Here is an 18,016-nt window from a genome sequence, read left to right as displayed (position 1 = left end):
CCATTTAGAGCATTCAAAAGATTTAAGTGCCTTTGCTAGTAGGTTTGAGTGTGTCAAGAACTACATCGCTACTGGGCTTTTCACGCTCATCAAGAATGGTCCACCACCCAAAGGACATCCAGCCAACTTGAAAGAACTGTGGGAAACATTGGCGTCAACATGGTCCAGCATCCTTGTGGAACGCTTTCGACACTTTGTAGAGTCCATGCCCCGACGAATTGAGGCTGTTCTGAGGGCAAAAGGGGAAAGTGCAACTCAATATTAGGAAGGTGTTCTTAATGTTTTGTACACGTTGTACAATGTAATAACGGAAATAAAGATTACTCATTTGGCTGCTCGTTATGACAAACTATGTGTAACTAAAATAATACAATTAACAATCTTAAATGCACATGACCTTGATTGAATCATGTAATTATGCCTAAACAATGTCAATTTTTCCCATTACAATTAAATCGATCGCACCAACAGCTGTTACAGGGTTAAACTGAAAAGTTAAATCAAGCCAATTGTGCTCAGAGGTTCGTTCTATCATCGGGATGCAATTTGATGAGGGTTACATTTCTGGTTATAAAATGTCACAATCGTTCAATCGTGCAGCACATCATATGATCTTCAAAATAACGTTGGAAGTTTCACAATATTGGCTGAAGAACACTGGCATAGGCATTCTTATGAGAACCAAACGGCATATGAAATTCGATTTATGTTCGCACATGAACTCAATGTTCTCTCTCTCTTTCCTTCTCTGTATACACTGTCTCTCGCCCTCTTCTGTCACTACAGACAAGCGTTGACTGACAGCTTTTCATTCACAGTAGCTCCACGCCATAGAGAGGGGACAGGAGTGGAGAGGACAGCAGTTGCAGCGAAGTATTCAGTACACAGCTGCCAAGCTATACAGTAAATGGATTAAAGCACTCAGCTAGCTAGCTAAATAGTAGTAGCAGGCACAGTACTGCAACGAGAAAGGAAAGGGAATATTTAGTTTATATTTTAAAAGACTGGACTGGACTAGAGGACCTCTCTCCCTTGCATACATGTGTTAAAGGGAGGGAGGGGAACGCGACTGAATGATGTTTGAATTATCTAGCTAGCTAACTTGCGAAAATATTTTTGCTGTCATTGAATAGAAGTTTAGGTTGTAGTTGAGAAAAACAAGATAACTCGAACGCAATGGAGTGCCAAACACCCGACCCGCAAAGCTACGAGGACATTCGAAAGAGCGGCTACCTCCGCAAGCAGAAATCCATGCACCGGCGATACTTCGTCCTCCGGACGGCCTCGGTGAGGGGCCCGGCCCGGCTCGAATACTACGAGAGCGAGAAGAAATTCCGCGGAAAGACACCCGTCCCAAAGAAAGCCCTGGTGCTGGAGACGTGTTTCAACATCAATAAGCGGGCTGATGCGAAGAACAAGCACATGATAGTGCTGTACACCCGGGCGGAGAGCTTTGCCATCGCGGCAGAAAACGAGGCGGACCAGAACGAATGGTATCAGGCCATGGTGGAGCTGCAATGCAAAAGTAAGTAAACATATATAGCTAGCAAACTACAGCGAGCTCTGACTGCAACCCGAGCTCTATATGGCTGCCTAGCGTTAGCGAAGTGGCCATAGTATTATCTGAACGTGGCAATGTAGCCCACTGCAAAATTGCTCAAATGCAACTTATAAATTCAACACGTGCTCGTTTAAAATATGGGTCATTGTTATTCGTATTTTTTTTTTTTTAGGACATCCAAAAATGTGAATATAGAAGTATGCATATGGTTCTCAACGTGAGTAATTTCACATTGCATGTCAGCAGCGAGGTTTGCAAATGTCGGTCCCGATTTTATCATAATATTTTGAGGCATGCTCTTAAACAAATTATGTGGTGTCAAAATATATTCATATTACAATGTGTGGTTACTGTACTTCATGTGAATTGCTGCCTATGGACCATAATTTAAATATTATGCAAAATTACAGTGCATACTTCTTTGCATAATAATTATATTTACCAATGTACACCAAAAACTGCAAATCTCATATTCCAAAGTAACCATGTGTACTTATCCTTGACACCACCCTGAGAACATAGCTACGTGATCATACTTTTATTACCACCAAAGATAGTCTACTTGCTTCAAAAGTTCAGATATGGACAAAGAGCTTGTGGTTTGTACAGGGTTTAGAGAAGGGAAAAACAAGTCGTTTCATTAAAATGTTGCCTGTATCAATAGTAGGTTTAGCTAGCAGATTGTAACAGGCTAATGTGATGCTCCATTAGCAGTTACAGGGTTTTTCTTCCATTGTAAGCCTTGGGCGGGCCTAAGCGTTTTTTCGGGTCGCCTAAATCCAAACTTTTAAAATAAAATTTCAGGATGAAAACGTAATCTTTGAGAACTAACAATCACCAAAATAAAAGCTAGACAGTTGGGGAGACTTAAAAATTCGCAAAACAATTAATTTAGCAGTATTCATTTTGTTATTATGTTTGAGCAAAAGAACACAGCATTAACAATGGCAAAATGCATAGAATTGCAGGAAACTAGCTTTAAAACATACATTTTTTCTCTCAGCTCCATGGTAGAATATGTAGAATCGCAGAAAATTTGCTTTAAACTGCAAAAATGTCTCTCTGCTGCATGGCAAAATGTGTAGAATTGCAGGAAATTAGCTTTAAAACTGCAAAAATGTATCTCAGCTCCATGTAGAAATTTGTAGAATTCTAAAATGTCTCTAGAGTGCCAAGATGAGGTCTCTAATATGTAACCTCATGAAGGCTGACTGTGTTCATTGTCACGCCCCCTGCCACGCCCACCACCTAAGCCCCTTTTTGATCCAGAAAAAACCCTGTACTATTTGGCATAGCACAGAGAATTTTCAACCTACCTTAACTTCCCGTCTTGGAAGACAACCAATGTCTTCTAAATATACACTACCGGTCAAAAGTTTTAGAACGCCTACTCATTAAAGGGTTTTTCTTTATTTTTACTATTTTCTGCATTGTTGAATAATAGTTTTGATGTCTTCACTATGAAATAACACATATGGAATCATGTAGTAACCAAAAAAGTGTTAAACAAATCAACATATATGTTATATTTGAGATTCTTCAAATAGCCACCCTTTACCTTGATGACAGCTTTGCAAACGCTTGGCATTCTCTCAACCAGCTTCACCTGGAATGCTTTTCCAACAGTCATGAAGGAGTTCCCACATATGCTGATCACTTGTTGGCTGCTTTTCCTTCACTCTGACGTCCGACTCATCCCAAACCATCTCAATTTGGTTGAGGTCTGGGGATTGTGGAGGCCAGGTCATCTGATGCAGCACTCCATCACTCTCCTTCTTGGTAAAATCGCCCTTAAACAGCCTGGAGGTGTGTTGGGTCATTGTCCTGTTGAAAAACAAATGATAGTCCCACTAAGCCCAAACCAGATGGGATGGCGTATCGCTGCAGAATGCTGTGATGGCCATGCTGGTTAAGTGTGCCTTGAATTCTAAATAAATCACAGACAGTGTTACCAGCAAAGCACCCTCAAACCATAACACCTCCTCCTCCATGCTTTACGGTGGGAAATACACATGCGGAGATCATCCGTTCACCCTGCGTCTCACAAAGACACAGCGGTTGGAACCAACAATCTCCAATTTGGACTGCAAACCAAAGGACACATTTCCACCAGTCTAATGTCCATTGCTTGTGTTTCTTGGCCCAAGCAAGTCTCTTCTTCTTATTGGTGTCCATTAGTAGTGGTTTCTTTGCAGCAATTCGACAATGAAGACCTGATTCGCGCAGTCTCCTCTGAACAGTTGATGTTGAAATGTGTCGGTTATTGAACTCTGTGAAGCATTTATTTGGGCTGCAATTTCTGAGGCTGGTAACTCTAATTAACTTATCCTCTGCAGCAGAGGTAACTCTGGGTCTTCCTTTCCTGTGGCGGTCCTCTTGAGAGCCAGTTTCATCATAGGGCTTGATGGGTTTTGCGACTGCACTTGAAGAAACTTTCAAAGTTCTTGAAATGTTCCGTATTGACTGACCTTCATGTCTTAAAGTAATGATGGATTGTCATTTCTCTTTGCTTATTTGAGCTGTTCTTGCCATAAAATGGCTTGGTCTTTTACCAAATAGGGCTATCTTCTGTATACCCCCCCTACCTTGTCACAACACAACTGATTGGCTCAAACGCATTAAGAAGGAAATACATTCCACAAATTAACTTTTAAGAAGGCACACCTGTTAATTGAAATGCATTCCAGGTGACTACCTCATGAAGCTGGTTGAGAGAATGCCAAGAGTGTGCAAAGCTGTCATCAAGGCAAAGGGTGGCTATTTGAAGAATCTCAAATATAAAATATATTTTGATTTGTTTAACACTTTTTCGGTTACTACATGATTCCATATGCGTTATTTCATAGTTTTGATGTCTTCACTTTTATTCTGCAATGTAGAAAATTGTAAAAATAAAGAAAACCCTTGAATGAGTAGGTGTTGTAAAACTTTTGACCGGTAGTGTACATGTCTAGTTGTAGGCTGTTTGTTGAATTTAGAAAATGTTCTGTTACTAAATGTAAATAGAATGTTCCTCCATTAAGTAATCCAACAATGTGTATGCATAGATCGAGACAGGTGATGTAATCATGACATGCGGCACACCAGTGGCGGTCGGTGCCATTTGGGAGGAGGACAAATGTAAAAAAAAAAAATGAGAATGGCCTTATTTCTATTACAGCATATTGGATGACTGTCATTCATATGCCATTCACCCAGCTCAATGTAACATTGATGAGTTTAGGCAACTACATGATACTCAAATTTTCCCTGTACCCATCATGAGGTTGCTACAACCTAGCCTATGAATGAAAGTTTACAACGTACTGTAGGTGCACAGCTCAAGAGAAATTTGAGTAATAAAGGTGACAGACATTGACACATTCAATGCCGCCTTGCACACTCTTGCCTGCATCTAGCTGATCTAGGGTGTAATCATTAGTCCAACAGTTGCAAATGAGAGTTCCTATTGGACAAATTCAGGTATGTTTTCCCCGTTTCCTTCCGTTTAAGAACGTTTTTCAACAGAATCGGCGGAATGAATACACCCTTTATCACACGCAAACACAGTTCACTTTCATAGCAGCCACATACAAACAGCATGATCCCTTTGATCGTTGTTCCCGTATCTACGCACCCTCCCTTCTCACCTTTTCCCTTCGCTTGTGGACTTCAGTGCACAACACATCAGCTGTCTGTGGCCAGGCGAAAAAAACCTTTCTAAGCCAAACCTTCATATCATAACCGCTAACCGCTACACACAGCCTACATCTTTGTCACCATATTAGCTAATGTCATAACCAACATAGCGACTAGAACTAACGCGTTAGTAAACCCGCTACAATCATGCAGTACAGTTTACAGTCAGCAAGCAGTTTAGCAGTTACACCGGCGGGCCCCGGTGGCAATAAATTAATACAACCAAAAGCTTACTTTGACTTGGAAGATGTCCAGTGTTGGATGTCCATAGCCAGCTAACTAACATATCATCCCTCTCTGTTTGAGCCGGGTGTTTGAGTAGACTAAACTAGCTAGCTGCATTCGCTAGCTAAGTGAAAGTGAAAAAAAATACAATGAAATATAGCTCTCTCTCTTGCTCTTGCTTCTCCTTCATTTTTAAAGAAATTAATTTGTTCAAAACTGTTCAACTATTTTCTTTCTTTCTCTTTAAGTCAAAGATTTTATGCACTGATCCTTTGATTGGATGGACCACATGTCAGTTTACTGCAAGATCTCTGATAGGTTGGAGGAAGTCTTCCAGAAGTTGTCATAATTACTTTGTAAGTCTATGGAAGGGGGTAAGAACCACGAGCCTCCTAGGTTTTGTGTTGAAGTCAATGTAACCAGAGTAGGACAGAAAGTAGCTACACCATGGTGCTACCCTACAGAGTGCTGTTGAGGATACTGTAGACTTTCATTGCAAAACAGTGTTTTAATCAATTATTTGATGACGTGAATATATTTGGTATAGTTTTATATAGTTTCACTATTTTATTTTGATGAAATTCACTGAGGAGGATGGCCCTCCCCTTCCTCCTCTGAGGAGCCTCCACTGGTGGACACCCACCTGTCCCAATCAATGAAAGAATATTTGAAATAGACAAGATGGCAGCATACACATTGTAGAATTACTTCATGGAGCAAAACATTTATTTAATTGAACAAGGGAGCATTTTCTAAATTCAAACGAACCCCCTGCAACTAGACATGGAAGTTTAGAAGACATATACACTATATGGCTAAAAGTATGTGGACACTCCTTCAAATTAGTGGATTCGGCTATTTCAGCCACACCCATTGCTGACGGGTGTATAAAATTGAGCACACAGCCATGCAATCTCCGTACACAGTAGAATGGCCTTACTGAAGAGCTGAGTGACTTTCAACGTGGCACCATCATAGGATGCCACCTTTCCAACAAGTCAGTTCGTCAAATTTCTGCCCTGCTAGAGCTTCCCCGGTCAACTGTAAGTGCTGTTATTGCGAAGTGGAAATGTCTACGAGCAACAACGGCTCAGCCGTGAAGTGGTAGGCCACACAAGCTCACAGAACATGCTGAATCGTCTGTCCTTGGTTGCAACACTCACTACCGAGTTCCAAACTGCCTCTGGAAGCAACGTCAGCACAATAACTGTTAGTCGGGAGCTTAATGAAATGTTTTTCCATGGCCGAGCAGCCGCACGCAAGCTTAAGATCACCATGCGCAATGCCAAGCGTCAGCTGGAGTGGTGTAAAGCTCGCCGCCATTGGACTCTGGAGCAGTGGAAACGCGTTCTCTGGAGTGATGAATCCCGCTTCACCATCTGGTAGTCCGACGGACTAATCTGGGTTTGGTGGATGCCAGGAGAACGCTACCTCCACCAATGCATAGTGCCAACTGTAAAGTTTGGTGGAGGAGGAATAATGGTCTGGGGCTGTTTTTCATGGTTCGGGCTAGGCCCCTTAGTTCCAGTAAAGGGAGATCTTAACACTACTGCATGCAATGACATTCTAGACGATTCTGTGACAACAGCGCACATTTGAATGGTACAACAAGTCCTGGTGCTCTGCCTCTGTGTCATTAAACAGCTGAATAAACTGACGATGGTTACGCCCCCTTGCCCGTATAAAGATGGCAAGTTTTACAATCACTTTGACAACATTTTCCAGTTTTAACACACTTTTACACAGTGCTTCCTGATGAATAATACAGTGAAGAAATATCAATTCCTCGAGTTAGGGCTTTCTTCTTTTACTTTGTCTTGTAATCTTTTTAGTAGGCCAATGTTTTTACCGGTTAGATCCACGGTAGATTTTTTTCCAAGCAGGCAGACACCCTGTCATTGTCACGGTTTTCAAAGCCAGAACCCAGAAGCAGACCAGGACAAGGTAAGTTGAAACAAAGGTGAGTGTTTATTTAACAGATCCACAAGTGATGCTGAATAATCCAGGGAACAGAGCGGGCGGCGTGGATGAGTTGTTGAGGGTGCAGTGGTAGGTCCAATACGGGCTCGGCAGCCGCCGACCATCAGGCAGAGGTTGGGTGAAGGTTCCGGACGAGTGATGTTCATGGCTAACGATCCGGCAGGGAATGGATGTTAGGGCAGAGCCTAAAAAGGGTGATGATCCGGACCAGGTGTGTAGATTGCTGATGGGATGCAGGTGCGGAAATCATGAGAGCTCCCGCCTAGCAACGTCGCCCGGCAACCAGGCAGGGAGCGTTCCAGAACCCTCGGGAAACTGGAGATCCCGAGCAGAAAACTAATAACACAGACAGGAACCGACTCAGACTGCAGGGTTCGTTACAGTACCCCCCCCTCCGACGAACGCCACCGGGCGGACTCCCCGGAGCGCCAGGATGGAGGCGGTGGAAGTCACGAATGAGGTCAGCATCAAGGATCTGTCGCCGCGGAATCCAACTCCTCTCTTCAGGCCCATACCCCTCCCAGTCCACGAGATACTGGAAACCCCGGCCCCTCCGTCTGGAATCCATAATGCGTCGCACCGTGTAGGCAGGACCACCTCCGATCATCCGAGGAGGAGGAGGAGGAGGCGGAGGAGGCAACAGAGGACTGAGGAGAACAGGCTTGAGGCAGGAGACATGAAAGGTGGGATGGACTCTGAGCGTTCTCGGTAATTTGAGTCGAACTGCAACCGGATTGATCACCTTCTCCACCACAAACGGACCAATGAACTTCGGTGACAACTTCCTAGACTCAGTCCGTAAAGGAAGATCCCGTGTGGCCAACCAGACCCTATCTCCGATGGTATAGGTGGGAGCGGGAATCCGGCGACGATTCGCCTGGAGCTGATACCGGTCAGAAACTCTAAGGAGTGCCTTTCTGGCCCGATGCCAGGTCCGGTGGCAACGACGAATATGGGCCTGAACAGAGGGCACTGAGAGATCCTTCTCCTGAGAAGGGAACAAGGGAGGTTGGTAGCCATACAGGCACTGGAAGGGAGACATCCCAGTGGCAGATGTAGGGAGAGTATTGTGGGCATACTCAACCCAAGGCAACTGGGAGACCCAGGAGGTGGGGTTGGAGGAGACAAGGCAGCGTAGCGTGGATTCCATCTTCTGGTTGGCTCTCTCCGCCTGACCATTAGATTGGGGGTGAAAACCAGATGTGAGACTGACTGTAGCTCCAATGGCCAAACAGAAGGATTTCCAGACAGCAGAGGTAAACTGAGGACCACGGTCGGAAACGATATCACTGGGCAACCCGTGGACCCTGAAAACCTCCCTAACCAGGATCTCGGACGTCTCCGAGGCAGAGGGAAGCTTGGAAATGGGCACAAAGTGGGCGAACTTGCTGAATCTGTCCACGATCGTCAGAACGACCGTTCTCCCCTCAGAAGAGGGCAACCCAGTGACAAAGTCCAGGGCCAGATGCGACCATGGTCGCCGGGGAATAGGAAGGGGGTGAAGTAGTCCAGAGCTGGGCCGATTGGCACTTTTATTCTGCGCACACACTGGACAGGCAGCAACAAAACCCAGAGTATCCTCTCCCATGGCAGGCCACCAAAAACGTCTGCGAAGAAACGCCATCGTCCGAGCCACGCCAGGGTGACAAGCCATCTTGCTGGCGTGAGACCATTTGAGGACAGCAGAACGAACCGACTCAGGCACAAACAACCGACCGGGTGGACCGTTACCGGGACCGGGCTGCGTCCGAAGGGCCGCCATAACCTCCTCCTCAATCTTCCACATAACTGCTCCCACGACACAGTTCCGGGGAAGAATCGTCTCGGTCTTGGACCCACTCTCCTCCGTCTTGGAGAACATCCGGGACAAGGCGTCCGCCTTGCCGTTCTTAGATCCAGGTCGGAACGTCAGGGAAAAATTGAATCGTCCGAAAAACAACGCCCACCTGGCCTGACGGGAGTTGAGACGTCTAGCCGATTGCACGTAAGCAAGATTCTTGTGATCAGTCCAGACAATAAACGGTTGCTCCGCCCCCTCCAACCAGTGGCGCCACTCCTCCAAGGCAAGCTTCACCGCGAGAAGCTCCCGGTTACCCACATCGTAGTTCCTCTCCGCAGGCGAAAGCCGACGAGAGTAGTAGGCGCAGGGATGGAGTTTACTGTCAGTGGAGCATCGCTGCGACAGGATGGCGCCAACTCCCACATCAGACGCGTCCACTTCAACGACGAACTGACGGGCCGTGTCCGGTTGAGAGAGAATCGGTGCGTTGGTGAATCGCCTCTTCAAGTCCAGAAACGCTCTATCCGCCTCCGGATTCCAACTGAAGGTCCTGGTACTGGAAGTCAAGGCAGTTAACGGAGCGGCCACACGGCTGTAATCCCGGATGAATCTGCGGTAGAAATTCGCAAACCCCAAAAACCTCTGGAGCTGCAATCTCGTACCGGGCTGGTCCCATTCCAGAACCGCTCTAACCTTCTCCTGGTCCATCCTAATCTCTCCCCTGGAGATGATGTACCCGAGGAAGGATGTCGTGTGGGCGTGAAACTCGCACTTCTCGGCCTTCACGAACAGGCGATTCTCCAACAATCGCTGCAGAACCTGCCGGACATGCTGGGCGTGGTCGGAAGGTTCCTTCGAGAATATTAGAATGTCATCCAGGTAAACAAACACAAAGAGACCGATCATATCTCTCAGGACGTCGTTCACCATACTCTGGAATACCGCTGGAGCATTGGTCAGTCCAAACGGCATCACCTGATACTCGAAGTGACCCATCGGTGTATTGAAACCCGTCAACCACTCGTCCCCCTCTCTGATCCGGACCAGGTGATACGCATTGCGTAGGTCTAGCTTGGTGAACACCGTAGCACCCTGTAAGGAGTCGAAGGCAGAGCTCATCAAGGGCAGGGGATACTTGTTCTTGACCGTGATATCATTCAACCCCCGATAATCAATACACGGTCGAAGAGAGCCATCCTTCTTACCCACAAAGAAGAATCCTGCCCCCAGGGGTGATGACGAGGGACGAACGAGACCAGCAGCTAGGGACTCCTTGATGTAGGTCTCCAAAGCCTCACGTTCAGGTCGGGAGATACTGTATAACCGTCCCTTGGGGTAGACAGCTCCAGGGACCAGGTTGATGGCACAATCATATGGTCGGTGGGGAGGGAGTGACAGAGCCCTCTGCTTACTGAACACCTCCCCCAAATCGTGATATGTCTCGGGAACCAGGGACAAATCTGGGGGTTCAGCCTCAATCACCTGACTGGGAACCGAATGGGAACAGGCAGTCTTGAGACAGTTAGCATGACACTCAAGGCTCCAACTCGTTACCTTGCCCGTCACCCAATCGAACGTGGGATTGTGTTCCTTCAGCCAGGGGTATCCAAGGACCAGAGGAACATGGGAAGACGGCAGAATGAAGAATGAAATCACCTCAGAATGATTCCCCGACAACAGCATCTTAACCGGTTCAGTCCTCATCGTGATACGTGCCAGACTACTGCCGTTCAGAGTGGTAGCTTCAATGGCTTCCGGTAATTGCTCCTTGGAAAGCCCCAGCTGTTCCACCACCTCGGCATCAATAAAGCTTCCATCGGCACCTGAATCGACAAAAGCGTTAAGCGCTAAGCTCTGATTCCTGTTCATAAGGGTAGCCGGGAAACGGGGTCTGACAGAGGTATTGAGAGGTCGAAACTGGCTCGCTAAAAGTCCTCCCAACTTTAGCGAGCCGCGCAGTTTGACGACCGCCGGGAACAAGTGGCGAGGTAATGTCCCGAACCACCACAGTAGAGGCAACAGTTAGTCCTACGTCTATGTTGGCGCTCCTCCTTGGTTAACCCGTGCCGCCCCACTTGCATGGGTTCAGAGTCGGGAGACAGGACCTCTCCACTAATCCTGTGTGGTGGACGATGATCGACGTATTCTGGTCCAATCCCCGACCCGACTGGGACCTGAGAAGCTGATCGATTGGAGGGGACCCATTGCTTCTCCCTCCTTCGCTCTCGGACTCGATTATCCACCCGAATAGACAAGGCTACCAAGCTGTCCAGGTCACTAGGCTCCGGATAGGAGATCAACTCATCCTTGAGCTGCTCCGACAGGCCCTGGTAAAAGGCCGCTTGCAGAGACTCCTCATTCCACCCACTCTCCACAGCCAACGTCCTGAACTCGATCACGAAGTCGGCAACGCTGCGAGAACCTTGGCGAAGCGAAAACAGGCGCCTAGCTGCGTCCTTCCCTCGGACGGAATGGTCGAATAACTTCCTCATCTCGGCCGTGAACCCCTGGTATGAAGCCATGCAGGTGTCCTGTCGTTCCCAAACGGCTGAAGCCCACTCCAGCGCTCGACCACGCAGCAACTCAATAACAAAGGCTATCCTAGCCTTGTCTGTGGCATAAGAGTAGGGCTGTAGATCGAACACTAAACCACACTGCATAAGGAAAGAACGGCATCTTCCCAGTTCCCCCTCATATTTATCCGGCGTCGGAACCTTGGGCTCACGGAAGGACACAGCTCCAGAAGCGGCAGGCGAGATGGGTGAAACCGGTAGTGGATTCTCCACCGGAAACTTGCGCTGGTTCTGGACCTCCGTCAGACCGGTAGAAAGGTTCCGAACTGACAACGCTATCTCCTGTAGTACCGTGCTATGATGTCCCAACATCTTCTCCTGATGGGAAATGGCATGGCGAACAGAGTCCAGGTCCGCTGGGTTCATTACTGGCCGGATCGTTCTGTCACGGTTTTCAAAGCCAGAACCCAGAAGCAGACCAGGACAAGGTAAGTTGAAACAAAGGTGAGTGTTTATTTAACAGATCCACAAGTGATGCTGAATAATCCAGGGAACAGAGCGGGCGGCGTGGATGAGTTGTTGAGGGTGCAGTGGTAGGTCCAATACGGGCTCGGCAGCCGCCGACCATCAGGCAGAGGTTGGGTGAAGGTTCCGGACGAGTGATGTTCATGGCTAACGATCCGGCAGGGAATGGATGTTAGGGCAGAGCCTAAAAAGGGTGATGATCCGGACCAGGTGTGTAGATTGCTGATGGGATGCAGGTGCGGAAATCATGAGAGCTCCCGCCTAGCAACGTCGCCCGGCAACCAGGCAGGGAGCGTTCCAGAACCCTCGGGAAACTGGAGATCCCGAGCAGAAAACTAATAACACAGACAGGAACCGACTCAGACTGCAGGGTTCGTTACAGTCATATAAGTCAGAGCCCCTGGTTGTTCCCATCATTGATTCCATCTGACAAAAATTAAAAGTTGAGCGGTGTCTCTAATGTCAGTAATCTCATCCAGTGCTGTAGAAAAAAGATCGAAGCCATCTGCTTTTTTCTTCAACTCGGAGATTAGCTCCTCAGTTATCACTTCCACATGCCTGGTGATGGTTCTGCGTGATAAGCTAATTTTCTCGAATTGGCTTTTACTCTCAGGACAAAGTAAACCAGCAGTTTCCACCATACACTCTTTCACAAACTCCCCTTCAGCAAAAGGCTTGCTATGCTTTGCGATTTTATGTGCCACTACGTAGCTTGCCTTATTTACGGAGTCTTGAGTAGAGCACCATTTAGTAAACGTGTTTTGTTGAGCTTTTAAGTTTGTGGCAGGTTTTGAGGCCTTCCTTGCCTTTTCCTGAGAGGACAGATTGCTAGCGTAGTTTAGCATGCTTGCTTGGAAAATGAGGATTGAGATTATATTCCTTAAAAACTGCATATTTCTTGGTATATTAGACATACTGCCTTATGTCCAATATTAGTAAAAAAGTATTTTGCTGTCCATTCTTCTTTAAACACACGACATTCAGAGTCCACTTTTCTCATTTTCGCAGCACTCATTTTTCACGTCAAAAGTCGTCAAGCAATGAAGTGGCTATGATGATTGAGCACATTCTAAATGACACAAATATTAATTTTCACAAAGTCTGCTGCCTCAGTTTTGATGATGGCAATTTGCATATACTCCAGAATGTTATGAAGAGTGATCAGATTAATTGCAATTAATTGCAAAGTCCTTCTTTGCCATGAAAATGAACTTAATCCCCACAAAAAAATTACACTGCATTTCAGCCCTGCCACAAAAGGACCAGCTGACATCATGTCAGTGATTCTCTCGTTAACACAGGTGAGTGTTGACGAGGACAAGGCTGGAGATCACTCTGTCATGCTGATTGAGTTAGAATAACAGACTGGAAGCTTTAAAAGGAAGGTGGCGCTTGAAATCATTGTTCTTCCTCTGTTAACCATGGTTACCTGCAAGGAAACACGTGCCATCATCATTGCTTTGCACAAAAAGGGCTTCACAGGCAAGGATATTGCTGCTAGTAAGATTGCACCTAAATCAACCATTTATCGGATCATCAAGAACTTAATGGAGAGTTTCAATTGTTGTGAAGAAGGCTTCAGGGCGCCCAAGAAAGTCCAGCAAGCGCCAGGACTGTCTCCTAAAGTTGATTCAGCTGCAAGATCGGGGCACCACCAGTGCAGAGCTTGCTCAGGAATGGCAGCAGGCAGGTGTGAGTGCATCTGCACGCACAGTGAGGCGAAGACTTTTGGAGGATGGCCTGGTGTCAAGAAGGGCAGCGAGGAAGCCACTTGACTCCAGGAAAAACATCAGGGACAGACTGATATTCTGCAAAAAGGTACAGGGATTGGACTGCTGAGGACTGGGGTAAAGTCATTTTCTCTGATGAATCCCCTTTCCGATTGTTTGGGGCATCCGGAAAAAAGCTTGTCAGGAGAAGACAAGGTGATGCTACCATCAATCCTGTGTCATGCCAACAGTAAAGCATCCTGAGACCATTCATGTGTGGGGTTGCTTCTCAGCCAAGGGAGTAGGCTCACTCACAATTTTGCCTAAGAACACAGCCATGAATAAAGAATGGTACCAACACATCCTCCGAGAGCAACTTCTCCCAACCATCCAAGAACAGTTTGGTGACGAACAATGCCTTTTCCAGCATGATGGAGCACCTTGCCATAAGGCAAAAGTGATAACTAAGTGGCTCGGGGAACAAAACATCAACATTTTGGGTCCATGGCCAGGAAACTCCCCAGACCTTAATCCCATTGAGAACTTGTGATCAATCCTCAAGAGGTGGGTGGCCAAACAAAAACCCACAAATTCTGACAAACTCCAAGCATTGATTATGCAAGAATGGGCTGCCATCAGTCAGGATGTGGCCCAGAAGTTAATTGACAGCATGCCAGGGCCGATTGCAGAGGTCTTGAAAAAGAAGGGTCAACACTGCAAATATTGACTCTTTGCATAAACTTAATGTAATTGTCAATAAAAGCCTTTGACACTTATGGAATGCTTGTAATTATACTTCAGTATACCATAGTAACATCTGACAAAAATATCTAAAAACACTGAAGCAGCAAACTTTGTGAAGACCAATACTTGTGTCATTCTCAAAACTTTTGACCACGACTGTAGGCCCAAATACAGAGTGTGGAGGCTACAGCGCCATCTATTGGAGGTTGTTTGTATATCATGGAATGAGTAATTTTAGGCCAAAAATCATAACTCAAATATAATAATATTTAATACATTACATTTTTTTATTGCAGGCTGGATTTAAGTGCCCGGCGGGCCGGATACGGCCTGCGGGCCGTACTTTGCCCCCCCTTGGACTAGGAGATCTTTTTTATAGCTGGAGTAGGCTATATTGGAGCCAATGTGCCACTGCCAACCTTTGTCCTGCTTCTTCTTCATTTCCAAGTCAACCCAGGCCATTGCTCAAACACATCCAGATTTCTGTTATGAGCCTGATTCTCTGTTTACTTAGTATGTTCTCTTTTCCTGCTGACATGACAGTATTTGCCCAGACAAGACATTGATCACAGTGGTGAAAACAATCAAGTATGAACAAGTTTATACTGTGATCAAGATGCGGTTGTCCCACTGGTTATCCTAAGTTGAATGCACCAATTTGTAAGTCGCTTTGGATAAAAGCGTCTGCTAAATGACTTAAATGTAAATGTAAGATCCATATGGTTGGATACCTGTGCAGTATACCCAACTGTCAGTAGGCCTACTCATCTTCAATTTAGAGTTTTTTTTTGTATTATTTATTATTTGCAATTATGCACACAAAAACAGAAAGCATTGATTTCAATGTAGAGACACTTTCGAATCCCTCCTGTTATCAGCTGTTGATCAAGCATTTTGTGCAAACACAACTCTCAAGCCAGTGGCCGACTGGCTGCAATCGGCAGGTTTGTTCTGCGGTCTCACAATGTGAAAGCTCATAGACCGGCGGTAACTGGGGTGGGGAGGACACACATGATGCAATCTTAGCAAACGAAGGTTTGGATTTGAGGTACTTACAGCTGAGTTGCTGGCCTGCGTTATGTAAAAGAGCTGATTTAGAATGAGGGCACTAAACTAGGTGAGAGAGAAACACAGAAGCCTCTTACTGTATAGATGTATTCCATGTCCCAAACATTCTGCACCGGTAACAATGATCAAGAGGTTGAAATAGAATTGGACCTCTTTTGACTTGGTTAACCTGTGCCTTAACTAATGTCGTCGGCTGGCCTATTACCTGTGCTCTCCAGGCTGTCTCAGGCGTTAGTTGGCCCTACTTACAGATCTAGGATCAGTTTTCCTTACTCCAGTCCTAACTGTAACCAACTGGGCAGAAAACAACAGCAACAATAGGCTACATAGGCCTAACTGATCCTGGATCTTTGTCAAACGTTTCTCCCCCACATGCAGCACTACGCATGGAAGAGACAGAAGGAAACAGCAGCAGAGGAGCACCCTCAGAGACCTCCGAGTCGGTATGGGATGTGGTTGCCAGATTGCGGAGGGAGGGGAGGAAAGGGGGAGGAGAAGGGGTGTCTCTCTCCAGTTGTCAGCCATAAAACATCGGCAGAGCTAACTAAATCAACGACCCTGTCTTGACAAACATTTTGACATCTGTCTTTTGGCATTTCTTCTGTCAATTTTGTCACTGATTTCTCCGCTTTGTGGTGTTGTTGAACAACAGCGTAACTCGACATTGCTCAGAAACCTGTTACCCCCACTCCTCCTGTTTCTTTAGTGTTGTGTTATAACACATACATCTCTCTCCTCTGACTGGTCTGAGCCAGCTACATCAATCTACACCCATACGGCTCATATTGCATATAGGGTCTAGTTCATGTAGTTCCACAATTATCCATCTCTGTCATGCTAACGTTGGCAGATTTTTTTGTTGTTGAGGGGAAAGGCCAACTTGTATGCACACCCACCCTTTGAATTCCAACCTATGTATACAGTAAAAGTGTGTGGCTGAAATATGTTATACTGGGGTTGAAAACAGTTGACAACATGCTCCTCACATTTTCAAAGATGCCATTGGAAAAAGATCTTGGCTAAATGAGCAGTCTTTGTGTCAGTGACCATGCAGTCTTTGGGTTTTCCATCCAGTAAGCTGAAAGTTTATGGGGGTAACGTGAACCCCCACTTGTACAGTATGGAAGAAGAAGAATTCACACCAACTCAGACAAACAGGCTAGGTCCTATAGGACAAATGGGGGGCCAGAGGAGAGATGACACATAGCAATGCATATATTCCTTTCTGGAACACTCCGCTTAATTTAATACCTTTTCAGTCAAGCAAATACTGTGCTGCCGCCACTTTCAAGTCATGTCAGTCTTCTTGGTCCTGTAGGTGTGGAGGAGTGCTTTTTGACATGCTATGGCTTATACTGCGGTTCTGGGCCTAAGCTTTGAGAAATGTGTTGACAGTGGGAGGTAGCTATTATACACTGGCAGTGTATGTGGGAGCTGGTGATACAAAAGGGAGAGAAGTGCATTCTCTCTCGCTCTCTACACACACACACACATACACACACACACAGAGAAAAAGCATAACAGACATCACAGCAGTCAGTCTGTGCACCCGTAGCCCACTTTGAATAACTGCCTCAGTCTCCGACGCTCTCCGTGCTGCGTTCTGGGAAACTCACCTGAAGCAGCCAGGGACCGTTTTCATCTTAATATCTCGAAGGCAATCTCCCTCCCTATCCATAATTTGCACAAATACAGTCCAGCTGCCGAGAGAGATATTGTTAAGCTGGGTTCAAGGAGTCCATTTGGCCAGTAAGAACTGTATCAAGCTGTAAGAGAAGCTTATTTACCGAACTATTTATATTCACTGGAGTGTATCAAGGCTGAAGCAGAGTATAAGTGTGGGGCATCATCGTTTGCCAGACCAAATCTTCTGGCTCACAAGCCACCTCAAGAACTGTTGTTGACCCTTGTAAACAACAGAGCAGTGCAAACTTAAGGTGAGGAGATACACAGCACTGTATGTATGTATATGTATATAACATTTGTTTTGGGGGGGAGGGCATCCACCACCACCTCTTCGGAGGACAAAAGTAACTGTTATATTGTTTTGTTTTTACAATTTTTTTGTTACATATACATTTTACACACATTTTTCATACATGGTACTTTTATACACAGTAGTTACCGTAAAACTTCAATTAAACGCTGAGCCTCAACTAGCCACCTGTTAGTGATGCGCGGGTAAGCTGTTTTGTTCACCCGCACCCGCCCGCAATTGCTAATAACCCATCCG

The 18,016-nt window shown here is 46.0% G+C and overlaps 1 protein-coding gene across 2 annotated transcripts in view; it reads left to right on the top strand.

The window, feature by feature from the left end:
- Nucleotides 1-694: 694 nt before the first annotated feature.
- The window catches only part of LOC311119024 (insulin receptor substrate 1-B-like), a 46,629-nt gene continuing 29,307 nt past the window's right edge, over nucleotides 695-18,016 (top strand). For both annotated transcript variants that reach the window (XM_084193778.1, XM_084193779.1), the window contains exon 1: nucleotides 695-1,525. In XM_084193778.1, the coding sequence (XP_084049904.1) occupies nucleotides 1,177-1,525 (349 nt within the window). In that variant the 5' untranslated portion in view covers nucleotides 695-1,176. The remainder of the gene's footprint in view (nucleotides 1,526-18,016) is intronic.

The sequence above is a fragment of the Coregonus lavaretus genome (genome assembly GCF_964263955.1).
Source record: "Coregonus lavaretus genome assembly, contig: HAP1_SCAFFOLD_2137, whole genome shotgun sequence".
NCBI classification, from domain to species: domain Eukaryota; kingdom Metazoa; phylum Chordata; class Actinopteri; order Salmoniformes; family Salmonidae; genus Coregonus; species Coregonus lavaretus.
The sequence above is the reverse complement of the archived record's forward strand: the minus strand, read 5'-3'. Positions and strand labels throughout refer to the sequence as shown.